Source organism: Rhinoderma darwinii, chromosome 1, assembly GCF_050947455.1.
Source record: "Rhinoderma darwinii isolate aRhiDar2 chromosome 1, aRhiDar2.hap1, whole genome shotgun sequence".
Taxonomy (NCBI): Eukaryota; Metazoa; Chordata; class Amphibia; order Anura; family Rhinodermatidae; genus Rhinoderma; species Rhinoderma darwinii.
In genome coordinates this window covers 428,019,696-428,035,886 of record NC_134687.1, presented here as the reverse complement: position 1 = coordinate 428,035,886, position 16,191 = coordinate 428,019,696, and the positions used below count along the sequence as shown (strand labels likewise).

The following is a 16,191-nucleotide window of genomic DNA, read 5'->3' as shown; positions in this document are numbered from 1 at the left end:
GCTGATCGCTGCTGACTGCAGCAGCGTTCAAAAGAAGGCAGGAGTCTTGCGGCGGTGTTCTCACTGGGATCAATGCCGGCCCGTGAGTGGACCAGTCCAGTCACCTGACCTGTCACCTGACCTGTCATCTGACCTCACCGGTCAGGTGACTGGACTGGTTCACTCCCAGGGCCGGCATCGACACTAGTGAGAACGCCGCTGCAAGACTCCTGCCTTCTTCTGACGGTGAGTGACGTTACAGCAGAGCGGAGAGTGGCAGCAGTAGGGCCGGCTAAGTAGGGCCTTATTCACACGACAGGGTTTCCCGGCCGGGTGACGGCCGTTCATAAAACGGCTGTCACACGGCTGCAGTAGGAACAATAGAACCCTAATGGGGCTTTTCACACGACCGATTAGGACATGCCCTATTTTCGTCCGTTTACCCGGCCGCCCGGCTCCCATAGAAGTCTAGGTGGCCGGGTAATACACGGCCATCACCGGAATGTGTCCCGAGTGACGGCCGTGTCTTCCGTCGCTTGCGCTCTCTCTCCTCCTCCTCACAGTGCAGAGTGCATGTGAGGAGGAGGAGGGTCTTTTTTTGCTCCCTGTAGGAGTCAGAATCCCCAATCCCCGGCCGGGGATTGGGGATTCTGCTACAGGAGAAGTGTGTGACTACACTGTCCATATATGGACACAGTGACGTCACTCACTTGTGAAGCGGAATCCCCGACCCTGTGGCCGGGATTCCGCTACAGAAGAAGTGAGTGACCACACTGTCCATACAGTATATGGACACAGTTACGTCATTCACTTCTGAAGCGGAATCCCCGACCCTGTGGCCGGGGATTCCTCTCCAGGAGAAGTCAGTGACAACACCGTCCATTCTATGGACATTGAAGTCAGTGACTTCTCCTGGAAGGGGGGGATAGGTGCAACCTACAGGGGGCTGTGTGGCATTACCTACAGGGGGCTGGGTGGCATTACCTACAGGCGGCTGGGTGGCATTACCTACAGGGGGTTGGGTGGCATTATCTACAGGGGGCTGGGTGGCATTACCTAAAGGGGGCTGGGTGGCATTACCTAAAGGGGGCTGTGGCATTATCTACAGAGGGCTGTGTGTGGCAACAAATTGAAATTAAATTCATCCGATTTTAAAACAGGGAAAAAAAACGAATGCAAAACGGGTCAAAATCGGGCGTTAAAAATGGCAACACAGCCCGGAACGGAATCGGAAAGGATGCAAAACGGCCGGGAAAAACGGCCCAAAATGGCAGTTTTTATCGGCCGACACTCAGACCCTGTCGTGTGAATAAAGCCTACCTCTACCGCTCTCCGCTCTGGCGGCAATGTGGCACCTACAGGGGGACTGTGTGTGGAGCTAGCTACTGGGGTGCTGTGTGTGGAGCTATCTACAGGCGGCTGTGTGTGGCGCTATGTACAGGGTGCTGTGTGTGGAGCTATCTACAGGGGGCTGTGTGTGGCACTGTCTACAGGGGGCTGTATCTGACGCTATGTACAGGGGGGCTGTATCTGGCGCTATCTACAGGGGGCTGTGTCTGGCGCTATCTACAGGGGGCTGTGTGTGGCACTATCTACAGGGGGCTGTATCTGACGCTATGTACAGGGGGGCTGTATCTGGTGCTATCTACAGGGGTCTGTGTGTGGAGCTATGTACAGGGGGCTGTGTCTGGAGCTATCTACAGGGGGCTGTGTGTGGCGCTATCTACAGGGGGCTGTGTGTGGCGCTATGTACAGGGGGCTGTATCTGATGCTATCCACAGGGGGGCTGTATCTGGCGCTATGTACAGGGGGGCTGTGTCTGGAGCTATCTATAGGGGGGCTGTATCTGGCGCTATGTACAGGGGGGCTGTGTCTGGCACTATCTACAGGGGGACGTGTGTGGAGCTATCTACAGGGGGGCTGTGTCTAGCGCGATGTTCAGGGGGGCTGTGTGTGGAGCAATCTACAGGGGGGCTCTGGTGGATGATTTTTCCATTGACCGGTAGCAGAGTTACACAACTGGAAAAAAAAAATCCCCATCATGTAACTCTGCTACCTGTCAATTGAAAAGTCATCCACCACAGGGTCTCCCTCTTGACTTTCATTGTTCTCAGCCTTTTGGTTTGTCCTGCAGCAGCTGCCGTGATGAGCAAATGTTATACCCAAGATAGGAAATGTAACATAAAGACGATATAACCGGATCCATAATATCTGTGATATCCAGACAGTCTAGAGATCCGCAGTGAGAATATGCGCTTGTTATTTGCAGAAGGATCTGGCCGTGATTTGATGTGTTTATGCGGGATATTGGGCGGGGTTAGGGGGCGTGGCTTAAAATGTCCCTCTTTTCCGAATTCAAAAGTTGGGAGGTAATGCATACTGACCCTAATTTCCCTGCACTGACATCCTGTGAAAAAATAGGAGAAAAACAATGCGGTTGCTCATTGTGAATTAGGCCGGGTTCACACGTAGCTTAAACGCTGTGGAATTTCTGCAACGGAATTATGTGCAGAAAATCTGCAGCATTTACAGTAGCAGCAAAGTGGATGAGATTTGAACAAATCTCATCCACAGGCTGGGAAAAAAAATCTTCTACGAAAACATTCATAAATTGTCATGCAGTCCGATTTTTAAATCCGCAGCATGTCAATTTATCCTGTGGGATTCAGTGGCGAAATTTAATGGGGAAAACCTGCAACAAATAGCATATGTTGCGATCTCTGCAGCAGAAACGCTGCGTTTCTGCTTCAAAAATCACAAATCTGAAAAAATAAACCTTTTCTTTGTTTTAAATAAAATAAAAAAGCCAATGTGTGCCTCCCGGGTATTATCATAGTGACGTGTCCCTCTGTTCTCCGTGCAGCCCAGCCTTCTGAGATGACATTTCAACCCATGTGACTGCTGCAGCTAATCACAGGCTGCAGCGGTCACATGGGTTGCAGCATCCTCACAGGAGGCCGGGCTGCACGGAGAAAAGAAGGACACGTCGCTATGACAACGCCTGGGGGTACGTAACGGCTGGGTTTTTTTATACTCTGTTTTCCGCAGCAGAGATTCCGTCTGAAAACCTGCACCACAATTTGCCTCGGTTTTTCGTCCGGAATTCCCTGCAGGTTCTACGTTGGATATGTTGCATACTGTTATGCAGCGTATCTGACCTGTAGGAACATACCCTAAGAGCTGTTTTACCTGGCGGATGCCTATTACCCAAGGGGGAATGGATTGGAAATAGCGGTTACAAAGAAGAAGAGTGTTTTTGTTAGTAGCAACTACAAATTATATATATATATATATATATATATATATATATATATATGCTGTTAGCTGTGTATCTATAAACATAATATTAAATGTTGCCTCTTTACAGATGTACTTCTAAGTTACTTTACTAACTACCTAATATATGGTAACTTTAACATTTTAGTTGTACTGTTCCTTTAAATTGGAGTTACTAGAATCAAGCAGTAAGTTGCAGTAGGGGGTTGTGATCTGGCAATATGCCAACCTAGTATGGTAATTATACAATGTGGCATTGAACAATAAGAGAGCAGTACCTGGCAGAGGAAAGCAGACATGATGAGGCGCCTTTCCAGAACATAGCACAAAATGAACAGATTCAGCTCCCCACAAGCATGGAGCCAGCAGATGACACACAAGGAAGTGTCTCTGTAAACTTTCATTTTCCGTTTAACTCTATGGTTTGAATACAATACAGCCTGATGTTTGCAGCACTTCAGTGGCTAAACGAAAAATTACAGCTTCAACTGTTTCTATAGCTAAAAAAGTTTTATTGCTTGTACAGCGTATATTATTACATGTCTATGGCACTGTTTGGCACACATTTATCAAAGTATTTGTGCTATTATTATTTGATATTTTTAAAAATACGTATTTCTTTTACCAAATGTATTTTTTTCCAATTCAGTTGAATCAAACATGTGGCTGGAAATGGGGCATGTTTAGCTGGCACTATAGGATGCATGTGTGGCTGTAAGTGCAGCATCTATGGCAGGCACTATATAGGGACAACTGTGACAAGCACGGTAAGGAAGGCATTTGTTTTGTTGTAAATACATTGGATTACTGTGTTATATCTTGTATTAGAGCTCACAGCTACAAAGATAAATCTGTTGCTCACCAGTAGAAACCGTTTACAACCTAAAAACATAACACACATTTTAACAGCTTAGCTAAGCTCAGTGGCGTAACTACCGCTGTAGCAGCCGTAGCCGGAGGCTCCGCTAGCAGCCGCTAAGGCTGCTACAGCGGGACGCCACTAAACACTACGGCAGAGCAGGGAGGTATCTCCCCACTCTGCCATTAAACAAAATACATGTATCCCCTATCCACAGGATAGGGGATACATGTGTGATCGCTGGCATTGATAGAGAGAACGGGGGACTGAAAGTCCCCTGAAGTTCTCCATCACAAACCTCGGACTTCCGGGGTCTGTGTCGGCAGCTCCGTAGAAATGAATGGAGCGTGGTGTCGCTTGTGCGCATGCGTGACCAGCGCTCCTTTCATTTTTATTGAGCTGCGCAGACTCCGGAAGTCAGAGGTTTGTCATGGAGAACTTCGGGGGACTTTCGGTCCCCCGTTCTCCCTATCAGTGCTAGCGATCACACATGTATCCCCTTTCCTGTGGATAGGGGATACATGTCTTTTGTAGGACACACTGTAGGTCTGATTTTTTTGGGGGGTTGGGGCTGCATGGCGTTACTTACAGGGGGGGCTGTATAGCGCTACCTACAGGGGGGGCTGTATAGCGTTACCTACAGGGGGGCTGTATAGCGTTACCTACAGGGGGCTGTATAGCGTTACCTACAGGGTGGGCTGTATAGCGTTACCTACAGGGGGACTGTATGGCGTTACCTACAGGGGGGGTCTGTCTGGTGTTACCTACAGGGGGGGCTGTATAGTGTTACCTACAGGGGGGGCTGTATGGCGTTACCTACATGGGGGCTGTATGGCGTTATCTACTGGGGGGACTCTGTATGGTGTTATCTACAGGGGGGACTCTGTATGGCGTTATCTACAGGGGGGGTTCTGTACGGCGTTATCTACAGGGGGGTCTGTATGGCGTTATCTACAGGGGGACTGTATGGCGTTCTCTACAGGGGGGGGCTGTATGGCGTTCTCTACAGGGGGGGCTATATGCCATTTTCTACAGTGGAGGTTATATGGCGTTATCTACAGAGGGGGCTGGGGAGGGGGGGGCCCCAGTCAAAAGTTTGCTATGGGGCCCAGTCTTTCCTAGTTACGCCCCTGGCTAAGCTCCTGTAATTTGTGGGACATTTATATTTTCCTATATTAGAATCAACGCTGACCACATGAGTCATAAAACCACTGGACCACCTGTGTTTAGGCCATTGAATGTACCACTGACTACTAAGCAATGGCACTAAATATATACAAAAGCTGGATGGCAAACTGATTGTTTTTAGTCCCAGTATGTTCAGGCATCCTGATCTCATTGGCTGGGTCTTACAGGATGTCATGCCCATGGCCGCGGCACGTCAGGCTCACTCACCTCCTGACGGCCGCAGCCATGGATCTGTGAGCGCTGGTCCCCATCTCCTTCTCAGGAGACGCCAGCGCTCACTTCCGGTTCTCCCGGCCGGGTCCCGGGCCAAGGCGCACACCTGAATTAAAGGACAAAATTGGGCCATGAGCACCCTGGACTATAAGAGGGGCCCAGCCCCTTCCTGCCTTGCCTGAGCTTTGTTTTCGTTACGCTAGTCTGTCTATGCAAATGGTCTCCTAACTGTTTTCCAGTTCCCAGTGTTTCCCGTTCCTGCTACCTGTAACCTGTATCCCGCGCTATCCTAGTCAAGTGCTGTATTGAGTTGGAGTCATGCTGCGCTGAGTACCAAGCCTGTCCTGCTTAACCACGCCAGGTGCCTGCCTGCTGCCTAAGTCCCAGCCGAGCCTGTCTTGCTACTGTCTGAGCTACCACAGGTACACCTATACGAACTATAGCTTGTGACCTGTGTCCTGTTGGCCAGCTGCCATACCGTCAAGGCGGTACGGCCCAGTGGGTCCACGTACCCAATGTCACAGTAAGCTCAGGTCATGGACCCCGCTGGTCAATCCAAGACCATGATGACGTCACAAGAGATGCGGGCGGATATGCTAGACCTCCGGTCTCGAAAGGACCAACTCCTCCAGGCATTGAACATTATTGCATGTCGGCTGGAGGTGCAAGCTGCCGTTCTTCCTACTACACCTCCTGGCAGTACAGATCCCCGATTTTCTTTGCCGCATCCTGACCGCTATGATGGAGACACGGGGACCTGCTGTGGATTTTTGAACCAGTGCCAGATCCACTTTAGCCTGTATGAAAGGGCATTTTCGTCTGATGGCGCAAGGATCGCTTTCATCGTCTCTCTCCTCACTGGCAGGGCCCTTGCATGGGCGAACCCTATCTGGGAGAGACAAGGACCAGAGACCCGTGACTTCCAGGGGTTCCTACGGACATTTTGCACGGTGTTTGAGGAGCCTGGACGAGTCTCGTCTGCAGCCGCCTCCTTGCTGAACCTACGCCAGGGAGACACCTCCGTGGGCAATGTCACAGACTCTGTGCTTCAGCTCGCTGGGACCTGTGGTTCTACATCCTTTGTCTGGCGGTGCTCAGTGCGTGTTGAAGTTAGTTTTAGCAAATGACAACATGTAGAAAAGAAGACAGCACGGCACTCACCATTTGCAAAAGGTTTCTCTTTATTCCAAGATTGAGGCAGGCAACACGGGATTCAAAAGACAACAGAGCCGACTGTTTCACGTCCTTCAGACACTTTATTAAGGCATACTGGGATTCAGTGCACACACACTTAAATAACCACACCATGTCTCATCATAGCACTTCCTCTTCTCACAGTAATACAAATAAAAACATCAAATATTTATAGAAACATATACATGTTACAAGTATCAGATCAATAAACTAAGTACAATGAGTCAAGCATACCTATTTGAAGGTTCTATTTTATTTTAAAAAAGCTGATAGGTCATTCCTATCATTCAAACCCAGGGGTCCTAGTGCCTCTGTTTTTATTATCCAATTTGCTTCACAGCGGACTAGCTTGACGTGTCGGTCTCCACCCTCACATGGGGCGAACACACGTTGTATTCCAGGAAAAGATAAACATTTTGGATTTCCTTCATGTACTTCCCGTATATGGGATATCAATTTTGGGGAACCCTTTCCTGTCCCAATGGAATATATATGTTCACGAACGCATTTGAATAATGGGCGAATAGTTTTCCCTATATAGAAAAATTGACAAGGACAGAACACGGCATATACCAGGTAATTCGATTTACACGTGATCAGGCTGCTAACATAATGTTTGACTGCACCCATTTGGAAATTTTTCCCTATTTTCATCTGTCCACAAAATGAACAATCACCACATTTGTGATTACCTATTGGGGCTATATCTTTGAGCCAGTTACTTTTTTTACTTTGAGTTGCCGAAAAACGGTCTGTAACTAGTTAGTCTCCCAGGTTTTTGCATCATCTGAATGAGACCACAGGGGGATAACATGCTTTCTCCGCTAAATTAACATCTGCCTCTATAAGGTGCCAATATTTCCTAATGGCACTATTTATGCGAATTTTTCTGTCTTCTTTTGAAAAGTAATGTATTACGATCGCACGGAGGTGCTCTAGAGAAAGATTCTGACAGTAATATATCATTATATCCTCTAGCTCTCAATCGTTCCATTAATTCCATAGATTGTTCCAAAAATTTGTTATGATCACTATTAATTCTTTTTAGCCTAAGAAATTGACCATAAGGTAATGATCTTTTAATATGAGGTGGATGAAAACTTTTATGATGTAAGAGGGCATTAGTAGCTGTGGGTTTGCGAAAACCACTTGTATGCAAACCATTCTTATCTACTGTTATTCTAACATCAAGGAACTCTACAGTAGTACCTCCAAAATGAGCTGTAAATTCCATATTCACATCATTGGTATTAATGTACTCCACAAATTCACCAAACTGTTCTTGTGTCCCCGACCACACTATTATGACATCGTCAATAAATCTTGACCAGTGTCTAATATATTTAATATACGGATTGTTAACGTTATATATATATTTTTCTTCCAATCTGGCCAAAAATAAGTTTGCATATGTAGGAGCAACTGGGGTCCCCATTGCTGTACCAGTACATTGTGCAAACCATTGCTCTCCAAAGCAAAAAGCGTTATGAGTGAGCACAAAATCAAGTGACTCACAAATAAAATTTATGGTTTCCTCACTTTTCCCTGTTCTATCTAAAAAGGATCTGATAGCACCTAGGCCATCAGTGTGGCAGATTCTGGTATATAGACTTGTCACGTCAATAGTGGCAAGGCTATCACCTTTATTCCACTGGAAATCAATGAAGTCTTGTAATAGTGCTTTTGTATCTAGCAAATATGAGGGAACACTTTTCAATAGAGAGCGTAGATACCAATCTAGGTAGCTGGAAAGAGGTTCAGTTAGGGCCTTCCTGGTGGATTAACATAGGTCTTGTGGATTTTAGGTAAAAAATACCAGTATGGTTTGACAGGATTTTCAGGTAATAATTGCTCTGCCTGGCATTTGGAGAAAACATTTAATATCATACCTTTTCTCAAAAGGGAGTGGAGTTTTTGTATATATTCACTTGTGGGATCTCCTCTCAATTTAGTGTAAGTATCTGGGTTACTCAATTGTCGCATGGATTCTGCTACATAATATTCTCGTTCCATGATCACAATGTTCCCTCCCTTGTCAGCAGGCTTAATAATGTCCAAATGGGTGCAGTCAAACATTATGTTAGCAGCCTGATCATGTGTAAATCGAATTACCTGGTATATGCCGTTTTCTCTCCTTGTCAATTTTTCTATATAGGGAAAACTATTCGCCCATTATTCAAACGCGTTCGTGAACATATGTATTCCATTGGGACAGGAAAGGTTCCCCAAAATTTATATCCCATATACGGGAAGTACATGGAGGAAATCCAAAATGTTTATCTTGTGCTGGAATACAACGTGTGTTCGCCCCATGTGAGGGTGGAGAACGACACTTCAAGCTACTCCGCTGTGAAGCAAATTGGATAATAAAAACAGAGGCACTGGGACCCCTGGGTTTGAATGATAGGAATGACCTATCAGCTTTTTTAAAATAAAATAGAACCTTCAAATAGGTATGCTTGACACATTGTACTTAGTTTATTGATCTGATACTTGTAACATGTATGTGTTTCTATAAATATTTGATGTTTTTATTTGTATTACTGTGAGTACAGGAAGTGCTATGATGATACAAGGTGTGGTTATTTAAGTGTGTATGCACTGAATCCCAGTATGCCTTAATAAAGTGTCAGAAGGACGTGAAACAGTCGGCTCTGTTGTCTTTTGAATCCCGTGTTGCCTGCCTCAATCTTGGAATAAAGAGAAACCTTTTGCAAATGGTGAGTGCCGTGCTGTCTTCTTTTCTACATGTTGTCATCTATTAAGATTAAGTACAAGCTTGGCGCCCGAGATCTACCATCTGCCCTGGATGACCTCATCCTTCTGGCCGCCCGGATTGATATAAGGATCCGAGAACAGCTCCAAGAAGCTCGTCAGGAGGGAGGACTCCCTCGCCCGGTTCCAACTTTGCAGCAACCCCTGCTGTCCTCAGATTCTGATCCTCCTAAGGAGTCTGTGAGAACGGACCAGTTTAAGCTGTTTACCCAGGAGAGACAACGCAGACACTTGGGACTCTATCTATATTGCGGCCTCGGAGGCTATCTTGTGCATCTGTTTCCCCAAAAGCCCAAGAGCCTAGGGTTGGTGGGAGAGACAACCCTGGGTAAAGAAGGACTTTTGTCTAAATTGTCCATTCCCGTGACCATAGTGTCCGGCGAGATAACGCATCGGGTCTCTGCATAGCTGGACTCTGAATCCACTGCTACTTTCATTCGTAGAGACCTGGTGAATCTTCTCCAATTGCCCACAACCCCTCTGGAGAGGCTGTTGATGGTTGCATCTGTAAATGGACTACCTCTGCCAGACCCAATTGTAGCTGTGACCAAACCTCTGAGGCTCCAAGTGGGAGCCCTCCATTCCGAGCTCCTCTCGTTCTTTGTCCTGGCTAAAGCCGTCAATCCTGTGCTGCTGGGCCTGTACTTGCTCCGACTACATGCCCCAGTCCTGGACTGGAATTCTGGAGAGGTTTTCCAGTGGGGTCCCGAGTGTCTCAACCGTTGCCTGGTACAGATTCGTTCGGCTCAGCCTCCTCTGTCTCATTCATTGGCAGGATTACCTGGTCATTATGCTGCATTTTCGGACGTCTTCAGCAAGAGGGAGGCGGAGACGCTGCCTTTAAACCGGGCATATGACTGTCCTATCGAGCTGATTCCTGGTGCATCCCTTCCCCAAGGTAGGGTATATCCTCTCTTCTTGCCAGAGACTCTGTCCATGTCCGCCTATGTTAAAGAGAACTTGGAGAGGGGCTTCATACGGAAATCTTCCTCCCCGGCAGGAGCCGTGTTCTTCTTCGTCAAGAAAAAGGATGGCTCCCTGCGTCCTTGTATCTACTACCGGGGTCTCAACCAGATCACGGTGAAAAATAAGTATCCATTGCCATTAATCTCAGAACTGTTTGATCGTATGCGTGGGATTCGCCGGGGTGACGAATGGAAGACTGCATTTAACACCCGTGACGGACACTATGAATATCTAGTAATGCCCTTTGGCCTGTGTAATGCTCCCGCGGTCTTCCAGGAGTTTGTTAATGACATCGTCCGTGATCTCCTCTATTTTTGTGTAGTAGTCTATCTTGATGACATCTTAATTTTTTCTCCAGATCCTATGACTCATCAGAGACATGTCCGTCAAGTTTTGCTGCTAAGGGAGAATCGTCTGTACGCCAAGTTGGAGAAGTGCGTGTTTGAGAAAGATGCTCTACCCTTCCTGGGCTACATCGTCTCGATTCGATGTCTCGAGATGGATCCTGAAAAGGTAAAGTCCGTCCTGGAATGGCCACGCCCTCAAGGCTTGAAGGCCATACAGCGCTATCTGGGATTCGCCAATTTTTACAGACAGTTCATCCCAAACTTCTCACTGACTTCTCCTATCTCTAACCTCACCAAGAAGGGCATGAACGCCAAGGTGTGGACTCCTGAGCCAGAGTCCGCATTCAATAGCCTGAAGAGTGCCTTCATGTCAGCCTCTATCCTCCATCATCCAGATGTTTCTCTACAGTTCTCGTTGGAGGTGGACGCCTCCTCTGTCGGTGCTGGTGCACTCCTCTTCCAGAGAGGTTCCAAGGGCAAGTCAATGGTATATGGATATTTCTCTAAGCTCTTCTCTTCCGCAGAATGCAACTACGCGATTGGGGATCGGGAGTTACTGGCCATCAAGTTGGCTCTGGAGGAGTGGAGATATCTACTAGAGGGCGCAGCTCATCCCATCCTAATTTTCCAAGAATCTCACCTATCTCCAGACGGCCCAACCGCTGAATCCTCGTCAGGCCAGGTGGTCGCTGTTCTTTACCAGGTTCCAGTTTGAGCTCCATTATCGCCCGGCTGACAAGAATGTGTGGGCCGATGCCTTGACCAGATCTTTCGAGACAGAGGACACCATGTAAATTCCACAGAATATTATTGACCCGTCTTGCATTGTCTCTGTCAACCCCCTGCAAGTTGGGGACAATTCTCCAGGGAGGACCTTTATGCACCTGGGTGACAGAAGGAGAATCCTCCTCTGGAGACACTGCTCTAGACTGGCAAGTCACGCGGGGACCCGTAAAACCCGAGACCTGATTGCCCGTCATTTCTGGTGGCCCACGCTGCCCAAAGACATTATGGACTTTGTTTCTTCCTGCTCAGTGTGTGGAGCTAACAAGGTCGCTCACTCCAGACCTGCTGGTCTGCTCCAGCCATTGCCTGTGCCCGATGCTCCCTGGCAGCATATAGCTATGGACTTTGTTACGGACCTACCTCCCTCTGTACTGTCTGGGTGGTGGTGGACCGATTTTCAAAGATGGCCCACTTCGTTCCGCTGACCTTGCTACTGTCCGAGCTGCCACAGGTACACTATACGATCTATAGACTGTGACCTGCGCCCTGTTGGCCATCTGCCATACCGTCAAGGCGGTACAGCCTAGTGGGTCCACGAACCCAACGTGACAGTGGGGTTTTCATCATCAAGAAAAGGAATGGTTCTCTGCGTCTTTGCATCGACTACTGGGGTCTCAACCAGATCACGGTAAAAAATAGGTATCCGTTGCCATTGATTTCTTAACTGTTTCATCACATATGTGGAGCCAAGATTTTTTCAAAGCTAGACCTGCGTGGGGCTTACAACCTAATCGGGATTCACCGGGGTGACGAATGGAAGACGGCATTCAACACCCGTGACGGACACTATGAACATCTAGTAATGCCCTTCGGCCTGTGTAATGTTTCCGCGGTCTTCCAAGAGTTCGTTAATCACATTTTCCATGACCTCCTCTATGTTTGTGCTGTGGTCTATCTTGATGACATCTTGATTTTTTCTCCAGATCCAATGACTCATCGGAGACATGTCCGACAAGTTTTGCAACGGTTAAGGGAGAATCGCCTATACGCCAAGTTGGAGAAGTGCGTGTTTGAGAGAGATGCTCTACACTTCCTGGGCTACATCATCTCGAATCAAGGTCTCAAGATGGATCCTGAAAAGGTAAAGGCCATCCTGGAATGGCCACGCCCTCAAGACTGGAGGGCCATACAGCGCTTCCTGGGATTCGCCAATTTCTACAGACAGTTCATTCCAAACTTCTCCTCACCAACATCTCCTATCTCTAACCTCACCAAGAAAGGCATAAACGCCAAGGTGTGGACTCCAGAAGCCAGGTATGTGGCTATTACTCTAAGCTCTTCTCTTCCACAGAACGCAACTACTTGATTGGGGATAGGGAGTTATTGGCCATCAAATTGGCTCTGGAGGAGTGGAGACATTTATTAGAGGGCGCAGTTCATTCCATCTTGATCACAAGAACCTCACTTATCTCCAGACGGCCCAACGACTGAATCCACGTCAGGCCAGGTGGTCGCTATTCTTTGCCTGGTTCCAGTTTGAGCTCCACTACCGTCCGGCCGACAAGAATGTAATGGCCGATGCCTTGTCCAGTTCGTTTGAGACAGAGGACACTATGGAGTCTCCACAGAATATCATTAATCCGTCCTGCATAATCCCTGTCAACCCTCTGCAAGTTGGAGACATTCCCCCAGGGAAGACTTTTGTGCGTCTAGCAGACAGAAGAAGAATCCTCCACTGGGGACACAGTTCCAAACTGGCAGGTGACGCGGGTGTCCGTAAGACCCACGACCTGATTGCTCGTCAGTTCTGGGGGCCCACGCTGCCCAAAGACATCACTGACCTTGTCTCCTCCTGCACGGTGTGTGCAGAAAATAAAGTTGCCCACTCCAAACCGGCGGGCCTGCTCCAGCCGCTGTCTCTGCCCAATGCCCCCTGGGAACATATTGCTATGGACTTTGTCACGGACCTGCCTCTTTGCTGGTTGCAGTACGGTCTGGGTGGTGGTGGACCAATTCTCCAAGATGGCTCATTTCGTTCCACTGACCGGCCTACCGTCCGCTTCCCGACTGGCTAATCTCTTCATCCAACACATCTTCCGTCTGCATATTTTGTCAGATCGGAGGGTTCAGTTCACCTCAAAGTTCTGGAGAGCCCTCTGCGGACTCCTCGGTGTGAAGTTGGACTTTTCCTCTGCCTACCATCCCCAGTCCAATGATCAAGTCGAGAGAATAAATCAGATTATGGAGAACTATCTATGACACTTTATCTCCAGGCAGCATGATGACTGGGTGCAGCTGCTTCCTTGGGCTGAGTTCTCCTACAACAGCCACACTAGTGAGTCCACCGCCTCCAGTCCATTCTTCATTGTCTATGGCCAACACCCACGAATACCTCTCCCTGTTTCCCCAACGTCCCAGGTGCCTGCAGCTGACTCTGCATTCAGGGACTTTCTACAAATCTGGCAGCAGACCCGATATTCTATTCTGCTGGCGGTTGACCGCATGAAAAGAAAGGCAGACGCAAGAAGACGAGAGCCTCCCCAGTTTCTTCCAGGCACTAAGGTCTGGCTGTCCTCTAGGAATATCCGGCTCAGGGTGCGATCGTACAGGTTTTCTCCCAGGTTCCTTGGATCCTTCGAGATTTTGCAACAAATCAACCCTGTCTCCTACAAGCTTCGGCTGCCTCCTACCCTCAAGATCCCCAACTCCTTCCATGTCTCCCTGCTGAGGCCAGTGATCTTGAACTGCTACTACAAGACTTCCACTCCTGCATTGGCTCCCAAAGGTTCATCAGAGACTTTTGAGGTTAAGGAGATCCTGGACACCGAGAGTGGGTGGAAGAACCTTTTATTTGGTGGATTGGAGTGGGTTTGGTCCTGAAGAGAGGTCCTGGGAACCTCAATGCCCCTACCCTCCTGAAGAAGTTTCTCTCTCGTTCTGGCCCCAAGAGGAAGGTGCATAAGAGGGGGGATACTGTCATGCCCATAGCCGCGGGCCATCAGGCTCACTCACCTCCTGACGGCCGCAGCCATAGATCTTTGAGCGCTGGTCCCCATCTCCTCCTCAGGAGACAACAGCGCTACCTTCCGCTTCTCCCGGGCAGGTCATGTAGGGTGCGCGTGCACGCTCGTGCCCGCTCCTAAAGGGCCAGCGCGCACCTGAATTAAAGTACAAAATTGGCCCATGAGCACCCTGGACTATAAGAGGGGCCCAGCCCCTTCTTGCGTTGCCTGAGCTTTGTTGTCGTTACCCTAGTCTATGCAAACGCTCTCCTAAGTGTTTTCCAGTTCCCAGTGTTTCCCGTTCCTGCTACCTGTAACCTGTACCCTGTGCTATCCTGGTTAAGTGCCGTATTGAGTTGGAGTCGTGCTGCGCTGAGTACCACGCCTGTTCTGCTTCACCACGCCTGGTGCTTGCCTGCTGCCTAAGTCCCAGCCGAGCCTGTCTTGCTACTGTCTGAGCTACCACAAGTACACCTATATAAACTATAGACTGTGACCTGTGTCCTGTTGGCCAGCTGCCATACCGTCGAGGCGGTACGGCCCAGTGGGTCCACGTACCCAACGTGATACAGGAGTTCTAGACACAAGTTCAAACCACCTGTTCAGGAAAGGCATTGGATCATCTTTGTGGCAACTGTTTGTTGTTTTAACTTAAAAAGTATGTACACCTTTGAAATAGTGTTTTATATATATATATATATATTTATTTATATACAGTATATATATATATATATATATATATATATATATATATATATATATATATATATATATAAAGCAATGTCTATCAGTGCGACTGGTGCAACTTTCAAAATACTTTTTATTAAGACATTTTACTTTTTGAGATACAGCTGCTTTGTATTCTGTATACAGAGCAGCTGTATCTAGCGCTGAATACTGTATCTGTCACGTCCGTGGGACTGACGGGTTCAGTGACAGCGGGTTCTGCATGTCCGACACGCAGGGTTGAGCTGCTATCGATCGCATCTAAGTTCATAACCCAACAGTGCTGCTGACCTGACGGATTCAGGTCTTAGCGCACTATACAGCTGCTCTATATACAGGATACAAAACACATGTATCTCAAAACGTAAAAATCTACAGGGGGTGTGTGGCACTATCTACAAGGGGGTGTGTGGTACATTTTTTTAAAGCTCAATTTGAGCTAAAATTCTGGTGCATTTTGCTTTATAAATCGCCCCAACTATGTTAGAAATAAGAATAATAACAACAATACTACTACTACTACTACTACTACGACTACTACTACTACTACTACTACTACTACTACCCCTTTAAGCATGGATTCTAATTAGCTAATCTATATTGTACTATGGTGCTATTTTATATTCGCATTTTAATTGAATAACATGCAAAGCAATAAAAAATGTGAACATCGAGGGATAATCTAAATACAATTCATTTACTCATGGCGCAGGCATAGCTTCTCAATAAACAGTTCAAGCTATTGTGTAACCATACAACTATATTCCACCCTGAGAACAGTGCGAGCATTCAGTGGACACAAAGTACGTATTACCACAAAATGACCAGCAAACCAATGCACATGTTGCATCTTTTTAGTCTACAAGATAATAACACTGTAGTCACTTCACTCCCCACTAGATAAGGACGCTTTTCTGTGAAACTTTCTCAGTGGATGTTG

The 16,191-nt window shown here is 47.5% G+C and overlaps 1 protein-coding gene across 3 annotated transcripts in view; it reads right to left on the bottom strand.

Annotated features, from left to right (window-relative positions):
- Positions 1–16,191, bottom strand: part of DAO (D-amino acid oxidase) — a 100,794-nt gene that overhangs the window by 29,754 nt on the left and 54,849 nt on the right. Inside the window, exon 1 of one of the 3 annotated variants that reach the window (XM_075830386.1) lies at positions 3,534–3,639. The exons of the other annotated variants lie outside the window; for them this stretch is intronic. Coding sequence (XP_075686501.1) covers positions 3,534–3,577 — 44 coding nt within the window. The 5' untranslated portion in view covers positions 3,578–3,639. Of the gene's footprint in view, positions 1–3,533; positions 3,640–16,191 lie in introns of those variants that run through there. 3 annotated transcript variants of the gene reach the window in all.